Source organism: Eublepharis macularius, chromosome 1 (genome assembly GCF_028583425.1).
Source record: "Eublepharis macularius isolate TG4126 chromosome 1, MPM_Emac_v1.0, whole genome shotgun sequence".
In the NCBI taxonomy this organism is placed as follows: domain Eukaryota; kingdom Metazoa; phylum Chordata; class Lepidosauria; order Squamata; family Eublepharidae; genus Eublepharis; species Eublepharis macularius.
In genome coordinates this window covers 151,004,588-151,030,458 of record NC_072790.1, presented here as the reverse complement: position 1 = coordinate 151,030,458, position 25,871 = coordinate 151,004,588, and the positions used below count along the sequence as shown (strand labels likewise).

The following is a 25,871-nucleotide window of genomic DNA, read 5'->3' as shown; positions in this document are numbered from 1 at the left end:
ATATTCTTACTTAAACTAATAGTTAATTCATTTTTCTTTTCCATTTGCAGAGAGTCATCAAGGGTTTCCAATTTGCCATGTATATAAACAATATTTTTAACTCTCTTTGTAACTATAAGTTTGGCAATCTCAACTAAAACCCACATCTTTCCAATCCAATTTGCCATGTATATAAACAATATTTTTAACTCTCTTTGTAACTATAAGTTTGGCAATCTCAACTAAAACCCACATCTTTCCAATCCAATCCCTCTACTGTCAGTATATAAACCATTTCAACATTTCCCCATAAGGCATTCGGGAAAATATACTCTTTTTTCCCTATCCATATTTCCCAACACATAAAACTCCAGTCTAGACTATAAAGTAATCTTTCAAATTCCCATTAACATATATAATTATAGCCATTTCCCCCCATTTTTTTACCACTCCAGTCCACCCAAAATAATAAAATGATCCTTCGTTCTATTCCCCTTCCAGTCTTTAATTTACAAACCTTTAATCCTTTTTACTATTTTATAAAAGCATATACCATCAGTAGTTTTATAGGGAGTTCTCTTTAAAATTTTTACAAAATAAATTTGGGGCCCCTATGTTTACAATTCGTCCCTTATTTATTTATGCCCAAAGTTCTTTATTCAAGTTCTCATGACTGTTCTGTTCTTATTCCTCTTCTGATCTAAGATAATCTTCTTTCTTCCCACTCTTTCAAATCTTCACAACCTAAATTATGACTTGTCTTGTTAGTTTATTTTTTATTACAGATCTGGTATAAACTTTGTACATTCCATTTCCACATTTAGGCTGCAAATCTGATATAAACTGTGTAATCCATTTCCACATTTGGGTTAGAAATCTGATATAAACTTTGAACCATCCAGTCCATTTCCACTCTTTGGGCAGGATTTTTTTCTGGGAAAAGAGGTGGCGGAACTGTCAAGAGGGAAATGAGGAAGAAACACATGTGATTCTTTGAAATAATATTATTTTCATGCACTATTGCCGAGTTTTTTCAAGAGGTGCCAGAACTCCATTCCACTGTGTTCCTGCTGAAAAAAAAGCCCTGTCTTTAGGTATATATAAATAAGAATCCAGCAAATACCTCAACCCTTTTTTGTCTAGTACCTTCATCTTTCCTTCTTTGGTTCCATGAAATAAATTCCTTTTCTCTTCAGCTCCAGTAAAATCCAATTATTTTGATGTATAAAAGTCCAATTTCATAGTATTATTTCTCATAAATCCAGGAGGTGATGTTATTAAGCCAGAGTTTTATAGTCAGGAATATAAAATAATTTAAGGAGGGGAAAAAAAGAGAGGCAAAGACTTTCCAGCATAATTTATGTTGTTTACCTGGCTTATCTTCTTTCAAGGCTGTTCTGCTTCACATTACTTTTCAGTCTCCCAGGCCAAACTGTTACACTTGCCGAAACAAAAACATAGGCTTCCTCAAACATAGCAAAGAGTCACCCTATGTCCATTTAAAACTTCCTTTTCCCAATATAAATAAACCAACCTCCTGTGTATATTCATTTCCTTTAATTCTTCTTTTTCAATATAAAAAGCACTTCCAAGTTAGACGAGAATTAAACAAGAGACTGTTTCTCACTCAAGCTGTATAAACTTCATTCTGTGTCACAGGTTCCAGACTGTAGTTAGAAGATCAAAGAAAAGGTTTAGTAGAAAGGTGTGGGATGGGTCATACTTTACTCCAGCACAGCTTCAGTGATGCTCTGTTCCTGGTCCTCGACTCTTCGACATTCAGACACTGCCCCGACATGGTCAGGCAGTAAATCTTTCCATCGAACTCACCAAATGAGGCACAAATGGATATCTTCCAATCAGTCTCATATCAAGAATACAGCTGGAGAAAGACTCTAGCCACAAAAAAACAGCTGCGTGTCTCTCCCACAGACATGGAAGTGACCTACTTCACCACATATTCATGCAGGAGGAATCCATAACAGATAGCAAGATATTGGGCTAGGTAGACTCTTGCTCCGACCCTGACTTCAAACATAGTTACTCCAGTCTATGCCCATTGGTTAGGATTTCACTGTTAATATTCCAGAGGATTGGGCACACCAGGCATATGAGGATATGTGGTATGGTGTATAGGAGACTAAGTTCAAATCTTACCTCTGCCATAAAGTCATCAAATGGGAAACCATTTTCTCTCAATCTCAGCCCCTCACATGTCATAATAATAATACTGACCTACCTTACAATGCTATTGCTAGGATTACAACAACAGCATGCATGTGAAGCACTTTAAGCACTTGAAAGTATTATTTAAACTTGCATACATACACAGAAGAAGTCCTATCTTACATAGCTATTAATATAAGCTTTGAAGGAGATGGTACATGATGGGATCGACTTTACCTGATAATGTTAAAGAGAAACTCATATGGGACAAAACATAGTTCTCCTTGATATATTTGGAGTTAATCTAAACAGAGAACTACCTCTTTTACAATATATAGTGCTGCAATTTTTTAAAAAAAATATTTTAATTTTCCAGTATAATAGCCTTACATAACGTCTTAATGTTATTTAACACTAACAGTAACCTTATTTACAACATTAGTGAAGAGTACTAAACAATACACAATGATTAATAAAATACAAAATCAACATATTTCTTTGATAAAGAAATATCTATTGAAGCATAATTTGAAATATAATCAAAAAACGGAAACCATTTTTCCAAATAGTTTGATTGGTATGTTGGGTTATCCATTATTGCTATTTGTGATGAAATTTTATCCATTACAACCAAATCCCAAACCTTACGTAGCCATTGTTTTCTTGAGGGTATTTTTTCAAATTTTCAGTATTAGGCTAACATAAATTTGGCTGACATAAGATCTCTTCTAATGGCTGGTATGGATGAACTATTCGACAAATGAAGTAATACAGTTTAGGGCATTTGGGGATTTGATATCCTGTAATTTTTTCAACTATATCAAGCACCTTATCCCAAAAGATCTGGATTTTTTGGCAAGACCACCAACAATGTACAAATGTTGCCACCAGCCCACAGCCCTTCCAACACCTGGGGTCTTTGTTCGATTTGTAATAAAATAATTTCAAAGCAGTTAAATACTATCTTGAATTCAATTTAAAGGCTTGTAACTTAATATTTAATGCTTTAGAAGAATGGATCCAGAGGAGCTAGCCGTGTTAGTCTGTAGTCAAAAGTAAAAGCAGCACAAGCACAATGTTTAAATATATCAATAAAGTGCAATATGCTCCTCTGCCATAAATATCAATAAATATAACTAAGAAAGTTACCAGTGCATGTAGATGTAAAGTGACAGTACCTTGAGTTACAAATGATGTACAAAGGAAATTAAATGTACAAGTTTCAAATTTCAAAGGGAAATGTCCGTCAAGTTCAAAGGAGATATTCCATGGCTGAGGTGTATATGATTGAATGAATACATGAGACTGAATATCTTTTCAATATTGTTTACTGTTTCATTATAATACATTCTTATGTTTAGTTACAGTGCAATCCTATGGAGAGTTACTCCAGTCTAAGCCTATTGAAGTCAATGGGATTAGACTGGAGTAACTCTCCATAGGATTGCACTGTTAGTGTTTCACAGTGCTTGTGCTGCTTTTACTTTTGGTTTCTTCCATGATTCTCTCCTTTTTCTTCGTGTTAGTATGTAGTAGTAAAATAGTCCAGTAGCACCTTTAAGACTAACCAACTTTATTGTAGCATAAGATTTCAAGAGCCACAGCTTTCTTCATCAGATGCTACTGGACTCTTCACTATTTAGAAGAATGGAGATTTGAGGACCATATTGAATTCCATTAATTTTCATTTATTGTTATGCCCCAGTCCTTTCGCCATGCCTTCTGTTGTGTTGTCATTAGTGACCACTGTTTATTGTTTAGCAATTTATAAAGAATAGTGATTTTCCCTTTGGTGCCAGAAGGATTATTTTTAGCAGGGATTCAAATGGGGTAAGCTCTCTATCCAATAATGTGACCAATCTGTTTTTACAAACAAATGGTGTAGTTGGTGATATTGGAACCATGGTATTTAAAGATATATTTTGTTTCTAATTGGGTTTTTGTTTGTGCCATAAATTCCTATGTTTGTCCCATAAATTTTCCTATGTTTGTCCCATAAAAAATAAGGGAAAATATAGGTTTGTTCTATTTGAATTGAACCCGTCTGTGCTTCGGGCCATATAACTCAATATATTTTTTTATTTGGGCTGCAACATAATAAAAGTTTAAATTGGGAAGCCCTACCCCTCCTAACTTGGAGGGGTGATTTAGCAGTGGAAAACTTATTCTTGTTTTTTTATTGGCCCAAACAAAATTATTAATTCTAGATTGCCAAATTTTTAGTTTACTTTGATGGACCAATACAGGAAGACTTTGACATAAAAATTGTGAGAAAATAACAGATTTAATAAATTCTATTTTTTTCATCCATGACAGATTGATTTTTCCCCAATCATTTAATGTGGTATGTGGTATTTACTTTTCTGCTAAGGGTTTTATAATTATAATCAAATAGGTCCTTTAGATCAATGGGGATATTTACTCCCAAGTAGACATGGGCACGAACAAAAAAAATTTAACGAACCAGCGGATCGTGGTTCGGTGCCGACAACAATCCTGAATTAGCGAACCACAACGAGCATCTCCCGTTGCCAACTTGGTTCATGGTTTGTGGTTCGTGTATGTATTTTAAAATAATTTTATTGAGACATGTGGCCAAGATAGATGAGAATTTTTTTAAATCATAGGCCGTTTTTACACTGTCTATAAATCACGCGAGACTCACAGAAGGCGCGATTTTTGATGCCATCTGTTTACAAAATGCCACAAACAGTGATTTAAGGCATTTTGTAATCAGATGGTGTTAAAAATCATGCAAGGAAGCCAACAGCCTTCCGTGAGTCTCATGCGATTTATAGACAGTGTGAAAACAGCCATAGTTTAAAATAAAAATAGGTCTGTATGATTCTTTTCTTATGGGATCTTTCTTCCACTAGTGGTGAGATTAACTGAGTTTTTTAATAAAATTCTATCAGTAGGCCGTCCCGACCTGGTGTTTTGTTATGCTTTCGTTTTTGTATTGTTTCTGCAACTTCCACAGTGGTGATGGGATTATCCATAAATTTTAAGTGGTCTAAGGAGATTTTTGTATTGAATTTTATGGAATTCAAATATTTTTCTATAGAGGCTTCTTGAGGGTTTTCAGAGTTATATAATTTCTGATAATAGTCATAAAAAAGATTGACTAGTCATAAAAAAGATTTCTGATAATAGTCATAAAAAGATTGAATTATCTCTTTTGAAGTTGTTAACATTTTCCCTTTCCCTTGGGGGTTCTTGATCTTATGTATCAGATTTGATGAGTTTTTGTGAATCACTCTTCTATGAAGCCATCCCAGAGACTTTGGAGATTTCCAAAATCTTTGTTTAAAAATAACAAATTCTTTTGTATCTTTGATGTTTCAATCATTTCTAATTTTTTACATTCAAGGTTTAATTTATGGAGCGTCATACTACCACCATATTTTGTATGCCTCTTTTCTGAAATCAATTTCTGTCTTGTCTTTTTTAGTGTTGAAGCAACAGATATAATTTTGCCTCGAAACACCACCTTAAAGGCATCCCACACACTGTCTTGACTTACCCCACACTTTGAGTTTAAATCAAAATAAGTTTCAATTTCTTTAGAAAGCTCAGTACAGAAGTTTTCATTGAGTAAAAGTTACTTGTTTAGACACCAATTTGGACCTTTTCCATCAGTAATTCTCTTAGTTATTAAACAGGACACCCAACCATAATCTGATGTAACTCCGTTACCGATACCTGGAGACTGAATTTGTGGTAACATCGACTTGGAAGCTTATAAAAAATCAATATGTGTATATACAGTATGAACTGAATAAAAATAGGTATAATCTCTGGCTCCTGGGTTATAAAATCCCCAGACATCCTCTAGACCAAATGAATCCAGGATCTCCTGTCATTTTGATGGTTTATCTCTTTTACTTTAAAATGGAGGGGGTTCTTTTGAGTTTTGTCCAAAGCCGAGTTTATTACATAATTTAAAACACATCCTATAAGGACATCCCCTTGTTGAAATGCCATCAGTTGTTCAAAAGCATTTTTATCAAGTTGAGTTGGTCTGAATTTGGAGCATATATGGAAGCTAATGTCAGGGGGGAACCATCCAGTTTCCCCCTGACAAGGATAAAACATCCTCTTGGATCCACTTTGGTATCTAGATGGTGAAATGGTACATTTTTAGAAATCAAAACAACTACCCTTCTAGCCTTAGAGGAGCCAGGAGCTTGAAATGAAATGTTAAACCAGTTAGAACTTAAGACATGCTTAACAACTTTTTTATAATGTGTTTCTTGTAAAAAAACAAAAGGAGGGTGTTCTTTAGTTAATTTATTAGAAATTCTCTTAACTTTAACTGGATTGTAAGACCTCTGCTGTTCCATGTAACTGCCTACAAGGATTGTGTCATTATTTTTTTATCACTCCTATATTTGGCTAAATTAAATATCTTGTGTACTAAGGATATAAAGTATACCTTGAGTTTTTAAGTTAACTGTTCACAACTAGAGAGAGAGAGAGAGAGAGAAGAAAAAACAGAAACAACTCCTACAGCCCTATTTTTAAAGTTTTAAACACTGCTAAAATGCCATGAACAAAGTTACTAAAATCTGGGCTCCTTATTGAGTTATATCTTATTCTTTATACAAAACAGAATAAAACAAAATAAAGGAACACCTAACATTCTATAAAGAAAACAAACTTCAAGCACCCTATAAACTGGGTGGGTTTCTCAGGGCACTTCAAACTACTGGGCACAGGGAGTTAGAACTCCACAACTCCCTAACCTGGAGCTTCTTTCTTTGGAGGGAAAGTGTTTAATAACCAGATATTACCATCCTCCTCCTACCTCCTCCTATAGATAGTTTCAGTGTGTGTTAATTTCTTTTTATTCCTTTATAGCCAGTCTTTTAAACTGAGAATTGCTCTTTTTTCAAAGTAAATTATATATTATAATAAGCTACCAACTATTGTTAACCAAAATAGGTCTATTTGCATTTTTTGCAAGTATGTTTTCTCATTAACACAAAGTGCATTCCTGACTACTGGGATCATAATTCAGAAATACAGAACTATTAAATTCAGAGGTCTGGATCTTGTTTGTCTTCTGCTTTCCACCTTTTAATCACCAGAACTCAAACCCATTGCTTTGTCTCCTCTTTACTTGCCAATTGTTCTTCTTCGGATGTCAAAGAGAGATTTAGTGCAGATAATAAGAGTTTTCCTGAGGCCAAGTCACTGACTTGATGAATAAGTCCTCCATGAAGAACAGTTAAGGTTGATGAGGGGCTCCATCTGAAGTGAATGCCTGCAGGTGAAAGTTTAGATGCACCAGGTTTAAGTAATCTTTGTTCTCTAGTGCTTCAGGAGACAGATCCAGTAAGACTAGTACTTTTCTTTCATTGCATAATAGAGCTCTATTTTGACGTGCTTCTTGAAAAATTCTATCCCTTATTCTTGGATGCAAAAATTGTATCAAAATGTCTCTGGGGTGATTAGAAAGGGCTGCAGCAGGCTTACCCAAATAAAATGCTCTGATAATAACTGGGGCCATCCCCTCTTCTAGATTTAACACAGAATCCAGCCATTTTGAAATAAAGATAGCAAGATCTGTATTACCTTCCGCCTTTTCTTGGATTCCTCTCAGCTTTAAGTTGTTTTGGTGCCATTTATTCTCCAGTGCTGCAATTCTTTCTTGCATGGTTTCTTCATCCATTTGTAGTGACTTGATGTATTCTTGCAATGTTATTCCCAGTTTGATTGCAGTCTCTGCCAATTGAGTGGCCTCTTTTAGGTTTTCTATCAGCTTTTTAATCTTGGCTGCTGAAGCTCTAAAACCTTTTCAGTGAAAAAGTTCTGCAGGTCATTCTTCAGTTCTCCCGGGTCCTTCTTGCCTATGGGAGCTTTTTCCGGGTCAGCTGGAGTGTTAATGGTGGCCATTTTGGCTCCATTGATCTGCTGGGGCTCAGGATCTGCTGCCAGGTCTGTCTTACACTGCAGGATTGGCACAGTGGCTTCTTGCCTTGGGCTCCATAGAATGGTGTTAGTAACAAAGTCGTTACTAAGTTAGGACTCAGCTAGATGATACATGTGATGAGTTAGGTCAGTGGTCAGCCCAACTCATGTCACATGTAAAATCATGGAAGAAACATTTCCAAACACTACAAGGCCAGTCTCAACTTGTGAGCATGGTACAGGGGAAGGAGGGTCTTTGTCCTTCACAACCTCCCTTGCAAGCTGAATCCGGCCCCACAGCATTTGGGAATGTTAGTTACTTGATGTTACGTGTGACTTGATTCGTGTCACACATAACATCACATTTATCATCTAGCTGAACCTTTACTATGCCAACATTACCTCTTTCTCCAAGGCAAGGTGATAAGGATACATGAAGCAAACTCATTATTGATTCTTCCAGTGTGATATACTGTTCTAATCTTACTTGAGCAGTTTGAGAAAGAACCATGCCACCTCTGAACTGGCCGTTTTTCAATCTGCAAGGATACTTTTTAGTACACCTCTGAAACTGGAAATTTTTGGAGCATTTTCATTTTGGGAAATTATGAACTTTACCTAAGATGAAAGTTTTGAATGTTCACATTTCTATAAGGTGCAGTTTTCCTCTGACACCATAGCAGCAGTCCTTCTTTGGCAGATGTCTCTGAAAAGAGCACAAAAATGTATTCAAATCTGAAAAGAGCACAAAAATGTATTCAAATCAAGCTCAGAATATGGCTAGTTCTCAATAGCCATTTAGCAGCTGGGAAGTCAAGTACTTGTGTGGAAGAATGTTCCTTAAGTCAACAGCTAATATTTCTTAGAAAATGCATGCAACTGCACATGGTTTCAAAATAATTTCACCCAATTTTAATTAAAACATGTTACCTTATGTTGAAACTATTTTTGTTATCTTATGTTGAAACTAATATAGTTAGTTTTAAATTTATCCCAAGTTGCAATGCTTGAATATTGCATTTGGTAAGAATCTCTCTTTCACTAGTGATAGATTTATATGAACAAGTGACCCCAGAAGAATATATGAGGGAAATGATCATATATAAAATCACCATGATTTCTGCATCATGAAAATGTTATTATTTATTCTTATTTCTTCTAAAATTTATATCCTGCTTGCAGGGCCAGTGCAGAGTTTCTGGCACCTGAGGCCGGGGGCAGCTTCAGGGCTGTTGCCGCCCCCACACACGTGTGCAAAGTGCGCACACACCTGGACTGCATGATGATGTCACTGCATGTGACATCATCACACAGCATGCCACTGTGAGCCAGCCCCATTGGCGTGGCAGGCAGCTGGGATGGCTCACGGGTGGCTTCCCAGCCCTCCTGCTCAGTTGCCCCACACCACCCCAGCCACCTGCCATGCCTGGTCCACAGCTGTGTGCAGGCAGCGGCAGCATGGGGCAACTGAGTGGGAGGGCTGGGAGGATGCCCGCTCAGACTGCCCCATGCTGCTGTTGCCAGCACACACTCACGGCCGGGCGCAGCAGCTGTGGCCTGGGCACAGCAGGTGGCCATAACAGCATGCAGGAGGTTTCCCAGCCCTCCTGCTCAGCCACCAGCACTGCTGCTGCCAGCTCCGCGATGCACCCCCCCCCACCCCCTGTGCTCCTCCAGCGCCTCAGCACTCAAGGCGGCTGCTGGACCCGCCTCCATGGATGCGCCAGCCCTGCCTGCTTGATTAATTTGACACAGGCTCCCAAAACATTAGTCTCCAAATATATGAAGTAGTAATTATTATCCTATTCAATTCTATGGCAGCAAAAACCATTTTTTTTACAAAATGAAAAGGAGCTGTATGAAATTTACCAGGTCACTTTATTTTTAATGCTGCCAAATTAATCCATTACAAAACCAATCAAACCAGTATTTTAACCTGCTTTCCTTTGTTGGTGTACAGTTATATATATTCATTGTTTCCTCCCTGCAATGGTAATGCTTAACACTGTGTAAGTAAGGTAATAGGGAACAAAATTCTTAGCACTCTCGCTTAACTAACTACCACACCATGACAAACTGATATTAATGTGTAATGTAGATGTGCCCAGAGGGCACACATTCTTGGCTAGGTACTTGTGTGCTAATCTGAAAATAAATAAAACAAACAGAACAAGTACCTTTAAAAAGTTGAAAACCGTTTTACATGCTGCCTGATCAACTTTTACTAGGCAAACTATAAATAATGGACGGTGCTTGTTCCATGCTTTCCATTGCCAATAGTTTATGGATACAGGCTGGGAACTGGTATGGACTGCCCTTGACCAGAAAGGGGGGCTGCCAGGGATGAATATATGTTAGAGGTACTTCTGTTCCTCTTCAAAACCACTTTGGAGGGTATTCCTTAACAGAACTGCACCTTTAAAAGGCACGTACATTTCAGCCACCTCCTAAAATTTACTGACAAAGCTCTCTTGAAAACCTGTAAAAGCATAGTCCATATTGAAAAAGGACAATCAAGATATATTTCTTCTCCAAGAACTATATAATTGCTACAGTATATTCAGATTAAAATAAATTTGCCAAGAGTAATTGTTCTCTAAGTCAACAAATGAACTACAGGAGACAGATGATATTGTATCCAATAATGAATGACATATATATGCTCAAACAATTTATACACATTCATGATTTGTCAAGGAATCCACAGCTTCCTGTATACTTCATTTAAATGTCGTATATGTTATTTATTTTTGAAAACTGTGTTGTTAGACAACAAAATCTTTTAAAATGTTGCTGCATCTATGGCAGAGAATGAATATTTCCAAGATATAGCTTTATCTACACAGAGTAAGTTTCAGGTGGGTAGCTGTGTTAGTCTGCAGTAGAACAAAATTCAAGTCTATAGCACCATAAAAAACAACAGAATTTTCCCCCAGTTGTATAAATTTTTATGAGTTGAAGCTCATCAGTTAGAACAATAAAATTCTGTTGGTCTTTAAGGTCCTACTGGACTCAAATTTTGTTTGGCACAGTGGTACCTTTCTTTTTGAAAACACTGAACAGTTTTGAATTGTTTAACTTAGGAAACAAATATACCTGGTGCTATCATGTTTCATAAGTCCTGAACAGCCCAACTTCTAACACTTTTCTCTGATTAAAAACTTGACCAGGAGGAAAAGATTTATGAGGGCAGTCAGTGTCTTTTATCTACATGATGCCTAAAAGTCATCATTCCTTGTGCTAACATAATGCTGACATCCATTAGGGAATGGAAAGCTATCGAACATTCTGACTTCTTAAGCCATGTACCAAAATCTTCTGACATTTAAGAGATGGAGTAGAATTATACACTCCTATGATGCCCTTGGCACCTCCCCATTGGTGGGGAATTGGGGTCTGTCAGGAGCGGCTGGCTGCTGTATGGCCCAGTTCTGTGGACAGATGTCCTGGGCGGGGAACCCCTGGACAAGCCAGTCTCCCCCCTGCTGCTGTACGGCCGGGTGGGGGAGCTTTAAAGGGGTGAACCACTTTGCCTGGCCAGGCCAGGTCCCAGCCATTTGATGGATGGCTCACATCCGGGGCAGTGGGTGAATCGGCCAGACAGGTCAGAGCGGGGTCCAGGAGTGACCCCAGGGCCTGACCTGTACTGCTAGTTAGGCCCTTGCCGTAGTTGATGTTTGCATGCTGTAATTTAATAAAGTGGCCCATTTTGAACCCAAATACTGTGTCTGCCTTTCATTCCAACTGAGGGGGCAAAATGCTGACATCCATTAGGGAATGGAAAGCTATCAAACATTCTGACTTCTTGAGCCATGTACCAAAATCTTCTGACATTTAAGAGATGAAGAAGAATTATACACTCCTATGCGTGCCAATTTATACTGCTTCTGTTTCCTGTTTGCTCCTCTTGTCAGGGCTTGTTTCTGCCGCCACTGGGCGGGGCACCAGCTGGGTCAGCCCTGACATCAGAGGGGCACCAGGGATGCTGCAGGACCCTGCTCTGTGGAAGGAGGGGCGGTATACATCACCCTGACTCCCTCTCAATCCACTCGCTGGCCTGCTCAACCTGGCCTGCTCAACCTGGTCTGCTTACCCTCTGCGTCCTCGTCCTCGTCCTCGTCCTCGTCCTCGTCCTCCTCCTCGTCCTCGTCCTCCTCCTCCTCCTCCTCCCAGAACTCTCCTCCAAGCCTCCACTCTTGCACTGTTCTGCTCTCACTCCACACCATCACTCCTCACTCACACCCACCACCCCAGAGCTATTCCCAGCCAGCTTTTATAGTGTTTCCTTTCTCCACCCTGCCCTCCTTCCAGGCTTGTTCCCTCTCCTGACTTGGCCCAGCTGTGCCTTCCCTCAGGTGTTTCCCTCCTATCATTAATCCCTTCTAGGCTTCTTTGCCTTGCTGGCAGGGTGGGGTTGAGTGTGAGCCATCCCCAGCTGAGGTCTCCTTGGCCTTGCTCATGAGGAGCTGCCCCAGCCAGCTTCTGTGCTGCTGAGCTTGCCTGGCCTTGCTCGCGAGGAGCTGCCCCGGCCAGCTTCTGGGCTGCCTGTTCATTGCTGCTGGGTGGGGCTATCCATCTCCTCCCCCAGAATGCGTGTGGCAGCTCCACCTGGAGGGGTTTGGCTCCTAGCAACTCCTGAGCCGGGCTGCTGTCCTCTAGCCAGGGTGTGGCTCTGGGCTGTAGTGGCTGCTTCTCCTCCTTAGCTGGTAAGGGCTCTGTGTGGGCTGCTGCTGGGTCCCTATTCCCCCTGCTTTGGACCTTTTCCTCTGGCCTGCTTAGTCCCCTCTCTTCCCCCTGGAGGGTGGGACTGGCTGGTCTCTCCCTGCTCCCTCCAGCCCTCTGAGGCTTTGGCCTTTCGCTCCTTCCCCCTGGAGTGGGCAGGTTCTGGACCTGGTTGCTGGCTGGGGTGGTAGGGCCACTGCCTCGCGGTTGCCTCCCACTGCTCCCTCCTGGCAAGTCTGGGGGCTGGGACGCAGACCCCGGACACCTCTATCTAGATATTCCCTATGATTCCCCAGTCTATTGATAGTTTCCATTCTGAATGACATGACGTGGTTCTGAAAAGCCAACACAAAGTTTGAAGTATATTGTGACATGTTTCCAGTATGTACAGAGATCTCAGCTCACCACTTCATCCTACTGCAAAACTTCTAAACTATGAAGAGCCAGCGAGCAGTGAAAGACAAACAGCATAACAGATTCAAAGAATCAATCACAACCAAATATTCATCTTGTTTACTGCCTGTTCAGAATGCAGGAAGGAGATAGTGTGATTATACTGAAAACTCCAAACCATGGAAAGACAGCATATGAGGGACTTTGCTTAAATTTTTTTTTTGAAGTTCACTTTGTACAGGGAAATTATGACGTGTGTGTGTGTGTGTGTGTGTGTGTGTGTGTGTGTGTGTGTGTGTGTGTGGAGGAAATTGATGCACTACCTTTTTATCCCACCCTTCCACCAAGGAGTTCATGAGGACATACATTATTTTCTCTACCTTCATCTTACCTCACAATGGGTTTGATCCAGACAAGAACCTTGCAAGGTCTCTGCAAGGAATCCTGATCTTCCTGGCTCTCCCACACCTCCAGCAATCATTTCCAACCAATTGAAAGTTTATTCCCAGGCTGGAAGGGCCTGCATGGAGTAATAGCTGCACAGGTGGGGGAGTTTGCATTGGGGAGGGGGAACATGTCAAAATCATTCCCTTCTGCCTCTTGCCACTAGCTCTGCCAACTCAACAGTGTTGTGAGGTACAATAGGCTCCAGACACAAGTTTGGTTTGGGTTCCGCTGACCTAGCTCGCTTTCCCTGCACCCCTATAGCAGCTCCCAGGACATACTTATCCAAGCACTGCAGAGCCCAATTCAGATCAAGACCATAGCACAGGGGAGAAAGACTCTGAGGGAGCATTACTTGCCTTGTTGCAGAGCCATTTTGGGTGTAGAAAACAGGATGTGGAGAAAGGCTGGAATTCCTCCTCCCTAACACAATGGTCCCAATACAAATAGGGCCCTGGAGCACTTGGGTAAGTTCCCTACAGCTGTGGAGAAAGTGAGTTGACTTGTGGCCAAACATATAATGAGAGAGTAATTACCCCAAGTCATTTTAGCTTCATTGGAAAGGGAAGATGGGAAGATGGATCTCTCTATTCCTAGTCCAACACTCTGTAAATATTATACCAACTATCTCTAATCCAAGGAAGGAAGACTAAAAAGAAAGCAAGCTAGCAAATGCAGAGAGCCAGGACTCCTAAATAAACATGGGCACGAACCACAAAAAAATTGAACTGTGTGGTTCGTGGTGTTTTCACAAACCAGGAACCACAAACACCCATGAACTGAACCGGTTTGTGGGGTTTAAATGCTTAGCAGCGGCAGGGAAAGAGGCATTTAAACCCCCGGATCAGCTGCTTGTCGGGGAGATCCCTGAGAAGCAGCTGATCATATAAATAGCGGGGCTGTTTAAACGGCCGCTCCCAGCAGCGGGGAAATGGCCATTTAAACTGTAGGTGGGGCTTGGCTGGCCAGCCAGGAGTTCCTGGCTGGCCAGCCAAGCCCCGCTGTTTAAATGGCCATTTTCCCACCACTCAGAGTGGTGGGGAAATGTCCATTTAAACAGCGCGGCTTGGCTGGCTGGCTGGCTGGGAACTCCCGGAGCGCTCCGAGTGGTGGCCATTTCCCCGCCGCTCAGAGCAGTGGGGAAATGGCCATTTAAACAGCGGAGCCTGGCTGGCCAGCCGGGAACTCCTGGCTGGGCAACCAAGCCCCACTGCTTAAATGATCAGCTGCTTGTCAGGGATCTCCCTGACAAGCAGCAAATCTGCGGGTTTAAATGCTCCTTTCTCTGCTGCTTTGCAGCACCACAGAAAGGGGCATTGCTGAACCAAACGAACCAGTAGACTAGTTCATGGAAGTTCGTGGAAACGAGCTTCCACAAACCACTGGTTCACGAACCATGAACTGGGCTGGTTTGTAGGTTTTTTGGTTCGTATTCTGGTTCGTGCCCATCTCTACGCCTAAACACTTATTTATGAGCTGTCTGGCTGCTCCATCAGCAAGTAACACATCATTATTCAATGTTATCAATAAAGCCATAATTTGTTTAAACAAACTGTCAGCTCTGGTCAATGCACCTTGAAAAAACTCTAACAGTCTTGTGAAGCAATTTCTTACCTTCTACTGAAATGTCTTGAATAGCAAAGCGAAGGATGATCGTCCAAATCATACCTAGGGTCATTTTCACATTGCCGTCAACAATTTCTAAGTGAAATGAAAGAGATTTGATATTTTAGACAATTCACTGTGATCACATTGTACATGCCTGCTATACTTTCAGTTTGGTCATTTTATTCATACTTGTTTAATTTTTCAGCAAATCCATAAATCACTGCTTTTTGTATTCAGAGTCCATTCACACTTTTTGAAGGACACAGCAATTGCCTCTGTTGGGGAGCAACTCTAAGTAGGTCTACTTGGAAGTAAGTCAGGCTTGGACCCTTGGGGATCTATCCCCTAGTGTCATACTCTTGAGCTGGAAGTTGTCTCTTTATCTACCCCATATTAAATGGTTGATTTTAATTAATACTATAGTTATTTTACCACTTTCACAGCAATACTTGTCTTCTGAAAATAGTTGCATATATAGAAAAGAAACTAAACCCAGGCCATTATCACATGGCTAAAACCTCTAGGAAATTGCGGGAAACACAGGGCATGACAGCATATTCATAGCGCAATTTCCCATTTAATGGTGCAATTTCTGACGTCATTGTGCCATTAAATGGGAAATTGAGCTATGAAGACAGTGTCATGCCTCAAGTTTTGCACAATTTCCTGGAGGCATTAACAGCTGTGTGAAAACAGCCACAGTGAACAAAATGAAAATGAACACATTTAAGATGAACATAAAGTCCAATTAAATAAATAAGATTTGGCAAATGAAGCAAATATGAACAAATCCTATTAACTGGTCATTGTGGTCCCATCTAATGCTGGTTCTAAACAAGCTGAAGGGCCATCTCTTTGCCTTGATTTGAAAGGTGCTTTTTCATTCCTATTTTGTCACAGCATTCCCTCTTGAGTTATGCCTATTTGATAGCATGACAAATTGAAGTTAGTTGAAGACTTCCATTTTCAATCTTGGAATGACTTGCCTGTCAAAGAGGGAGGGAGCACACAAGCCTGACAACTGACCAAATTCATGCCCGTTACAAACAAACTCCAATTTGTTCTTGACATCTGAACCACACCATTCTGTGTTACCAGCCCACTAATTGGTACTTCAGTCCCTCTTTCCCCATATTAACTTGGATCAGTTCTTGTTTATTTTACTATATAATTGAGTAGGCGTATTTCAGACAACTCACTTTATACCCTGGTGCACCACCAGAGGGTGCTGCCATGGAGGGAAGCCTAACAAACAAACAATTCCGGGAATATGTATATAACTATCAATTTTTATATTTTTATATGGTGCAAAAGTGCAAAGTGCAAAATATGGTGCATAAATATATACAATAGTAATAAATATACAATAAATACAATAAAATTCTGATCTCTCTGTCTCAACACGCAATAAATATAATAAATATAATAAAGATACAAAATGCCAATGGTTATGAAATATATTTTCCAAGGAAGCAATGTCCATAGGCTAATTAAGTTGAAAATGTAGCAGCATGCAGATTTCCTCAAATAGAGCTCCAATGCAGATGTGCGGGAGGCATAAGGTGGGGAGTTCCAGTCCAAACTGCAAATAAGTCCACAAGTGCCGACGGGATTATGTGTGCATATTTATACAATTCCCGTTTCGTATAACATACTTCTTCATGGGCACAATAACTATGGACTGTGAACAAGAGTAAAACATAGTCAATTGCTAACTCACCAAACATAGAGAACTCTGTATACACATTCCATCTACTCACCAGCCCCCACTTCACCGGTAGCTCCAGTGCTGCTGCTTATGCCATTCTGATTCAATTTCAAAAAGCATGAATTGACAGACAGAAATCATACATAGGAGAGGACTCTCTTAATCCCAAAGCAATAATTGGATGATTGGCCAAATTACAATGAAACAAGCAACAATTACATAACAGCACAAACCTCAACACCACTTAGATCCCTTTCCGGTTTTAAAGAGACAAGTAATGTAGAATGCACCCTCAGCAAGGCAATACAGTCTATAACCCCCAATGGGTAGTGCAACGCCGGGCATCCACTAACCCAAAAAGCATGAGTAATCCACTTCACTATTGAGACCTCCTGGTGCCAAACTCCGTATTTTAAAGATCCACCTAGACTCTAGTTGCAACAGTTTCCTGGGGCCATCCTGAACCCCCTCCTGAATCATATCAACCACTGTTACCCTAAGGTCTCTAGGGTTATGCTGAAAACTCAAGAAATGTTGGACTAATGGTGCCTCTCTTACCTGATTACGGATTCTAGATATATGTTCCTGCACTCTAATTTTAAGAGGACGTGTCGTGCTGCCAACATAAATTAAAGGGCACCCGCAGCGGATCGCATATATCACATTAGATGTCCGACATGTACTAAATCCACCTGGAACGTCACGGCGTTCAGGGAACAGGTCTTCAAACTTTGTCATCAGGGCACAGACGTTACATTCCCCGCAGGGGAAGTGTCCCCTCGACGCTCGGTTAGCGGAGCTATGTGGTAAATTTTGCTGTTTGAATTCAGAGCGAGTGAGTATATCCTTAAGGTTGCGAGTTCTACGGAGACCGATCTTTGGACACATCTTGCACCCGGGAATATTATCAACAAGGTGCCAATGCTGTCGGACAATTCTGCAGATGGGGGTGGCTAGGGTGATGTAATCAATAGCCCATTTTAAATGTGTATTCCCTTCCTTAACTTTGGGAACCAGTAATTGTACACGCGATGTCCTCAATGCCCGGTTCCTGGCCGAATCAATGGCAGCCGAAGGGTATCCCCTGCTAGCCAGCGCCTTTCCTAATTTGGTGCCACTGTCCCTGAAATCCACATCCTGTGATGAATTCCGTTTCAATCTAAGGTATTGACTAATGGGAATATTATATTTTAGTCGCTGTGGATGAAACGATGAATAATGAAGGTATGAGCACCTATCCGTTTTTTTCTTAAAGGGGCGCACTCCTAGTCTCCTCTCACTACACTTGTAAATAGTCACGTCCAAATAGTTGATACATTGACCATTCCCCTGCCAAGTAAATTTAATGTCCATACTGATCGTGTTGATCCATTGACCAAACTGTTCTGCACTCTCCTGGTTTTCCATAATGGCTATGATGTCATCAATATATCGGCGGTAAAACCTAATGGTCGCCTTGAAAGGATTATTGGTATCATTCAGTATGTAATCCTTTTCTAGTTGTGACATAAATAAATTGGCGATGCTGGGGGCCGCCGCGCACCCCATCGCTACCCCCTTTGTCTGGTAATAAAATTCCCCATTGAACTTGAAGTAATTACGTTCAAGTATAATATCCAAAATGTTTAGAAGGAAAGGAGTAGAGGGGCTCTGCTGTGTCCTAGTAAGCAGTGCTGTTTGTACCACGGCTCTGGCCCCCTCATGGGGAATAGATGTATACAGGGAAGCTACATCAAGAGTCAACAAGTAGGCTGAGCTAGGTAGCTCCAATTCCTCTAATAAAGAAATAAGGTGCATGGTGTCTCGTAGGTAAGCCGCCGTTTCCACAACGAGTGGCTGTAAAAAGTTATCTAAAAACTGTGAGAGGGGTTCCAGGACCGAATTGCTCCCCGAAATGATTGGTCTCCCCGGAGGCGGAATGCCACCTTTGTGTATTTTCGGGAGCAAATAAAACACGGGATTCTTATTCTGCTCTGGCCCCCTCATGGGGAATAGATGTATACAGGGAAGCTACATCAAGAGTCAACAAGTAGGCTGAGCTAGGTAGCTCCAATTCCTCTAATAAAGAAATAAGGTGCATGGTGTCTCGTAGGTAAGCCGCCGTTTCCACAACGAGTGGCTGTAAAAAGTTATCTAAAAACTGTGAGAGGGGTTCCAGGACCGAATTGCTCCCCGAAATGATTGGTCTCCCCGGAGGCGGAATGCCACCTTTGTGTATTTTCGGGAGCAAATAAAACACGGGATTCTTATTCTGCAACCCCTTGTGTGTCTTATTATTTATTTCAAATTGGCCTAGACCCTCATCAAGGACCACTTTGATGACCCTCTTGATTTGAGGTAATGGGTTAGTGGCGATTTTCTTGTAATCAGTGGCAACCGAGAGTTGTCGAGTCGCCTCCTGAATGTAGTGAGCAGTATCTAGAATAACAATACCCCCGCCTTTATCAGCCGACTTAATGACTATTGTGTGGTCATTTTTTAAGGAATTAAGTGCTTGCCATTCCTCGCGGTCCAAATTAAACCTCCGGAATCTCCTCTCTCTCTCCAAGTCCTCAATATCTCGCAGCACCACTCTCTCAAAACAATCAATGGAGGCATCAGAGACCGATGGACAAAAGGTAGATCTGGGTCTGATAAGCCTGTCAATATCCTGTGCCCTATCGGGGAGGTTGACAAAGAACTTTCTAAGTTTAATAAGTCTAATGAGTCTGTATACGTCCAATCTAGTATTAAACCCATAGTAATTAGGGTTTAATACTACATTTTCAACTTAATTAGCCTATGGACATTGCTTCCTTGGAAAATATATTTCATAACCATTGGCATTTTGTATCTTTATTATATTTATTATATTTATTGCGTGTTGAGACAGAGAGATCAGAATTTTATTGTATTTATTGTATATTTATTACTATTGTATATATTTATGCACCATATTTTGCACTTTGCACTTTTGCACCATATAAAAATATAAAAATTGATAGTTATATACATATTCCCGGAATTGTTTGTTTGTTGTGGTTCCTTACTATCCGGGCAGATTCCCTTGTTTTGCATAGATGGAGGGAAGCCTAGGCAAGGCACCATGTCCCTGCAGAAAACATGCCATGGTGGGAAGCCCAGGCTGGGAGCAGGCTGGGAGCAGGTGGCAATGCCCACCTCCCACCTTCACCCAGCTGGTATTAGAAGTGAGGCAGGTGGCAATGCCCATCACCCAACTTAACCCAGCAGATATTAGGAGTGGAGCAGGTGGCATTGCCCACCCCCTGCCTTCACCCAGCTGGTATTAGCAGATCATATGGCAATGCCACCTCTACCTTAACACAGCTGGTATTAGGAGCTGAGCAGGTGGCAATGCCCACCACCCACATCAACCAAGTTGGTATTAGGAGCAAAGCAGGTGGCAATGCCCTCTCTCCATCTTAACCCAGCAGGTATTAGAAGCGGAGCAGGTGTCAGTGCCCTCTCCCTGCCTTAAACTAGCTGGTATCAGTAGCGGAGCAGGTGGCAATGCCTGCCCCCATCCTAACCCAGCTGGTATTAGGAGCAGACCAAGTGGCAATGCGTGCATCCTGCCTTAACCCATCTGGTATTAGGAGTGGAGCAGATGGCAATGCCTGCCCCACACCTTAACCCAGCTGGTATTAGGAGTGGAGCAGGTGGTAATGCCCTCCCCTGCCTTAACACAGCTGGTGTTAGTGGCGGAGCAGGTGGCAATGCCTACCGCCCACCTTAACCCAGCTGGTATTAGGAGCGGAACAGATGGCAATGCCCACCCCCCACACACACCTTAACCCAGATGGTATTAGGAGCGGAGCAGGTGGCAATGCCACCCCCAACCTTAACCCAGCAGGTATTAGTAGCGGAGCACTTGGCAATGCACACACCCCCTTTCATCCAGCTGTGATCAGAAGCAGAGCAGGTGGCAATGCCCACCCATTGCCTTAACCCAGCAGGTATTTGGAGTGGAGCAGGTGGCACTGCCCACCCACCCCCCACCTGAACCCAGCAGAGATCTGGAGCAGAACAGGTGACAATACCCACTCCCTTCACCCAGCTGGGATCAGGAGCAGATCAGATGGCAATGCCCGCCGTCCTTCACCCGACTGGGATCAGGAATGGAGGAGGTGCCACCTCCCGACTTAACCCAGCTGGTATTAGGAGCGGAGAAGGTGGCAATGCCCATCCCCCAACTTAACCCAGCTCATATTAGGAGTGGAGCAGGTGGCAATGCCCTTCCCTGTCTTAACCTGGCTGGTATTTGTGGTGGAGAAGGTGACAATGCTCACCCCCCACCATCACCCATTTGGGATCAGGAGTGGAGCAGGTGGCAATGCCCACCTCGCGCCTTCACCTGGCTGGGATCAGGCACAGAGCAGAAGGCAATGCCCTTCTTCCCTTCTTTCCCAGCTGGGAAAAGGAGTGGAAAAGGTGGCAATGCCCACCCTCTTCAACCTACTGGAAGAAGCTACTGAGCAGGTGGCAATGCCCCCCCTGTCTTCACCCAGCTGGAATCAAGAGCCAAGCATGCAGAAATGCCTGCCCGCCCCCAACCTGCAGGAATCAGGAACAGAGCAGGTGGCAATGCCCACACCCCCTTCAACCAGCTGGGATCAGGAGCAGAGCAGGTAGTAAAGCTCACCGCCCACCTTCACCTGTCAGAATCAGGTGTGGAGCAGGTGGCAATGCCTGTTCCTCTCTTCACCCAGCAGGGAGAAGGTGGCAATGCCCACCCCCCCCTTCACCCAGTTGGGATCATGCTCGGAACAGGCGACAATGCCTTCCTCCCTTCACCCAGCCATAGGTGCAGAACAGGAGGCAATGCCCCCCTTTACTTGGCATGTATCAGGCATGGAACAGGTAGCCCACTACCCCTTCACATGCCCGAGATCAGGCAGATCAGGTGTGGAACAGATGACAATGCCCACCCCCCACCCCGTCCTTCACCAGCCATAATCAGTGATGGAGAAGGAGTGAATGCCTGCCTGCCCTCCCCTTTCTAGAGCCCGTTGTATTTTTCCCCACAACGGGCTATGTTGCTAGTAACCAGATAAAGTAGCAACCTATCATTTAGATCTCATTCATATTGAGACAGAATTAAGGTGAAAAACAGTCACTGAAGATGCAGGTGAGAACCTGCTGTAGGTCCAAGTGAGTTCAGGCAGAGCACAGTGAAATGGCATCTAGGTCAGAGGTGTAATGCTCATCTGGAACATAGATCAGTGCCTATCTCCAATATCTAGTAGTTCAGAATTGTCTGATGATAAAGCTAGTCACAAATAAATACCAAAGCAAGATGAGAATCAGATGACCTATATTTTAATTCCAGTTTCTGTGCTTCTTGGGCTGTCATCTAGCTTTAAAAAAATTGTAGTAAGTACGGTGGAAAACCAGGGAATACACAACTGCTTGGTCCTCCCTGTCTGCCTTCAAGGTTTCAGCTAAGACCCTGGGGCTGGTAAAGACCACTTCTCTTCCCAAATCTCTCCTCCACAGCCTGGTGAAGATCTCCTCACTGACCTGTCATTTGACCCCTTATATGGACCAAACCTAATTGCACATGTGTCCAACAGCCTTCCCTGACATCCCACACCTGTATGTTTGCCTGATAGCCAGGCCAATTTGGCTCAACTGCAGCCAAAGTCACGGCTACCTGCTGCACCTGGGTAAGTCCAGGAGACGGTCCAGTCTCAGATATGGACCTTTATGTGAATGTGCGTATAAAGTGCCATCAAGTTACAGCATACTTATGGGGAGTCGGACCCCATAGGGTTTTCAAGGCAAGAAATATTTTAAATTTACAGGGAATTAACTGGCTGTTAAAAGATAAAATAGTCATTCTGATATGGAGTGGTGACAGTTTGAGAGAAAACAGAACCTGAACTGAATGTTCCTAACAGATCTCACTGGCATATTCAACCCAATCAAACCTCTAATATATCTGTAATATATCACTTAAACAGATTCTCAAAAGCCCTGTCTTCATGGCTGAAAGCCAAGCTTTACTGTTTCCACACACACACACCAAGTACCTTCTGCACCAATTGAGACAAGTTTGACGCCTTTGCTGGCTATAAAATCCAGGGCTTTGTTGACATTTGCAATTTTATGGAAGCGCATTTTTCCTCTATCTGGTTTTGGTAGTCTTTCCCCTGTAGAAAAAACAAATTGAATGGATTTATTCATTCTGACATCTGACTGCAGGCTCCCCAGGGGCTAGACTGATGGAGGGGCAATGTTTAATGCTATCTAAAACTAAATATCAATCCTTACAGGTTTCTATTCACTTCAGAACCCATGCCTGAAAAGAAATAAAAATGTACAAGTGACTTTCTTTTTGAGTATGCAGTAGCAGAACTTTAAATTAAATTGTTATATCTCTCCAAAATATGTCCATGAGTTGTATACTCATCTTCTAGCTTTATTTTTTGTTAGCATTTTAACATTTTGTGGAATATTGTAATGGTCTTCTTTGCACTTGCTCTAATTTGAATCCAGTTTTCAAGAACAAGTAACCAAAATATACGTTACATTCTTTTTGACTTATGAAAGATGGGCGGTTTAGTTTAGAATTGCCATCATTAATTTACTCAGTTCAAATGTTGTAATAGGCATTATTGTATTTTTATGGAAAATATATTGAGTGTTGAGTGGAACCCTACTTTCAGTTCAATTTGCAGCTAATTAGAGAAAAGGAATCACTAAGGAGTTCAAAAGCAACCTAGTCAAAAGCAGCCAAAATTGATTTATGAGTGAGCTGTGTATGGTTAAATGCACATAGGTTTTGAAGGATTGCTATGTATCAGTAACGATGGCAGAGATGCAGTGGTGGGTTGAAGGGGAAATTAAATCTAATATACAATGTTCGTTGCATTATTCCAGATCATAACTATACTTAATTTACAGTCTCCTTTTACCAAATTTGAATTTGTTTAACATCAAAAAATATGATTGGTTGCATTCCAATACATTTTTAAGCAGAAATTAGTCTAAGTAAATTCAATTCTGCTTGCTCCTAAGTGTGCATTAGGTTGCCCCTTAATTCGGCCCACCTGGACAGCAGCACCGCAGCTTGGACAGGGGCCGCATTTGCAGCCCCAGAAGAAGGAAAGGCAGTTGGGCATTTCCTAGGCATCTGAGGGCTTTGCTGAATGGGTGGAGCTAAAGGCATATTTGCCTGCTCTGCCCTTCCCCAGCACACAGTTGTCTTTGTTGCTCAGACCACCCACCCTCCCTATAGCAGTGCAGGATTAGCCGGTTGCTGTTTATCAGAGCCAGGTAGGAATTTTTTCTCCTCTTCCAGTTGGCATAAGGAGAGGTGTTTTTGCCTACCTTGTACTGCAGGATGGAGTCCTAGTAATTGGTACAGTGGAGCTGTAAATATTTTGGCCACTGGCAGGTTAGGATGGGAAAATGAGCGGGACAGTGACCCCCTTGGCACATACCCATTGGTGGGGAATTGGGGTCTGTCAGGTGTGACTAGTGGGCTCCACGGCAACCAGTTGCAAGGGCAGACTGCCACGTGGCTCTCCTGTACAAGTACAGGGGACTTCTGCTGTATGGCAAGGTGCTGCAGGCTTGGAGGGGGAACCATTTGCCTGGCCAGCTGGATACCAGCCATGCATTGTATGGCTCACCCCTGCAGCAGTGGGGGCTTGCCCAGACAGGTCAAGGCGGAGGTCATAGGTGACCCCAGGGCTTGACCTGTACCACTAGTTAGTTAGATCCCTTGCCGTATTGACAGTTTATGTTGAAATTAATAAAGTGGCCCAATTTTATACCCAAGCTTTGTGTCTGCAATTAATTACCAACATGTTGCTGGGCAAAAGTCACAAAGAAAAAAATCGAAACAGAAAAAACAAAATATATCAAAACCCTAATGTTGCAAGGCAATTAAGGCTTTCCTTCTTATTTTTCATTCCTTTATCTTTCTTTTTGTTGGGGGGCACCATTTCCTCCCTGCCAGAAGTATTTACAAGGAAGTACATTCAGGCAGCCATATTTTATATTCATGTCTCATGAAAGGGTTTACATTAATAAAATATTTATTTATGTATACTGGTACAACCTATTGTTGGGAACAATATGGTTTTTCTTAGCCTCATTCAGTTTTAAATAGGTTCTGCAACAATGTTTAGTATGTACTGTAAAGTTATGATGAGTGTTAGAAATACGTTGTGATGAAGAGATGACATTTACATTCACATTTCTAGAATGTGAATATTTCCTTAGCCGTTCACTTCACCGATGTGACCATAGTATACCTTGAAACATCCCCACACAATATAATTTGTTATTTGCTTCTCCTGTTAGGAAATACGCTATAGAAACTTGTTGAAATGGCTCTTATCAGATAAACTATATGATGGGAGCCAGTTTGGTGTAGTGGTTAAGAGCGCGGGACTCTAATCTGGAGAATGGGGTTTGATTCCCCACTCCTCCACTTGAAGCCAGCTGGGTGACTTTGGATCAGTCACAGCTTCTAGGAGCTCTCTCAGCCCCACCCACCTCTCAGGGTGATTATTGTTGTGGGGATAATAATGACATACTTTCTAAACTGCTCTGAGTGGGCATTAAGTTGTCCTGAAGGGCGGTATGTAAATCAAATGCTGCTGTTGTTGTTATTTAAACATACCTGAAATGACTTCCAAAAGCAGCATCAACTTAAGGCCGTTCCTGAAATCCTCTTCAATATTCTCAATCTGTGTCCCTGCTTTCCGTAGATGGGAGTTGCACCAGGCTGTAAATGTCTGTAATGACAATTATTTAAAGTGTTAGAAAGGATAGTAAATGGTTATTATAGTTTAACTGAGAAATGGGCCTGATTTTAATCAATTTTGCAGTGAACAGACATTAACATATTAAAATTTGAGAAATGCTTCAGCTATCTACTTAGCAAATACAAAACAAATCTAGTTTGTATTTACTGAATGGTCAG

The 25,871-nt window shown here is 41.8% G+C and overlaps 1 protein-coding gene across 1 annotated transcript in view; it reads right to left on the bottom strand.

The window, feature by feature from the left end:
- The window catches only part of ACTN2 (actinin alpha 2), a 100,075-nt gene that overhangs the window by 52,097 nt on the left and 22,107 nt on the right, over positions 1–25,871 (bottom strand). Inside the window, exons 2-5 of the mRNA XM_054975153.1 lie at positions 25,569–25,683; positions 22,966–23,085; positions 15,232–15,318; positions 8,677–8,764 (exon numbers count right to left, since the gene is read on the bottom strand). Of these exons, the coding sequence (XP_054831128.1) occupies positions 8,677–8,764; positions 15,232–15,318; positions 22,966–23,085; positions 25,569–25,683 (410 nt within the window). The remainder of the gene's footprint in view (positions 1–8,676; positions 8,765–15,231; positions 15,319–22,965; positions 23,086–25,568; positions 25,684–25,871) is intronic.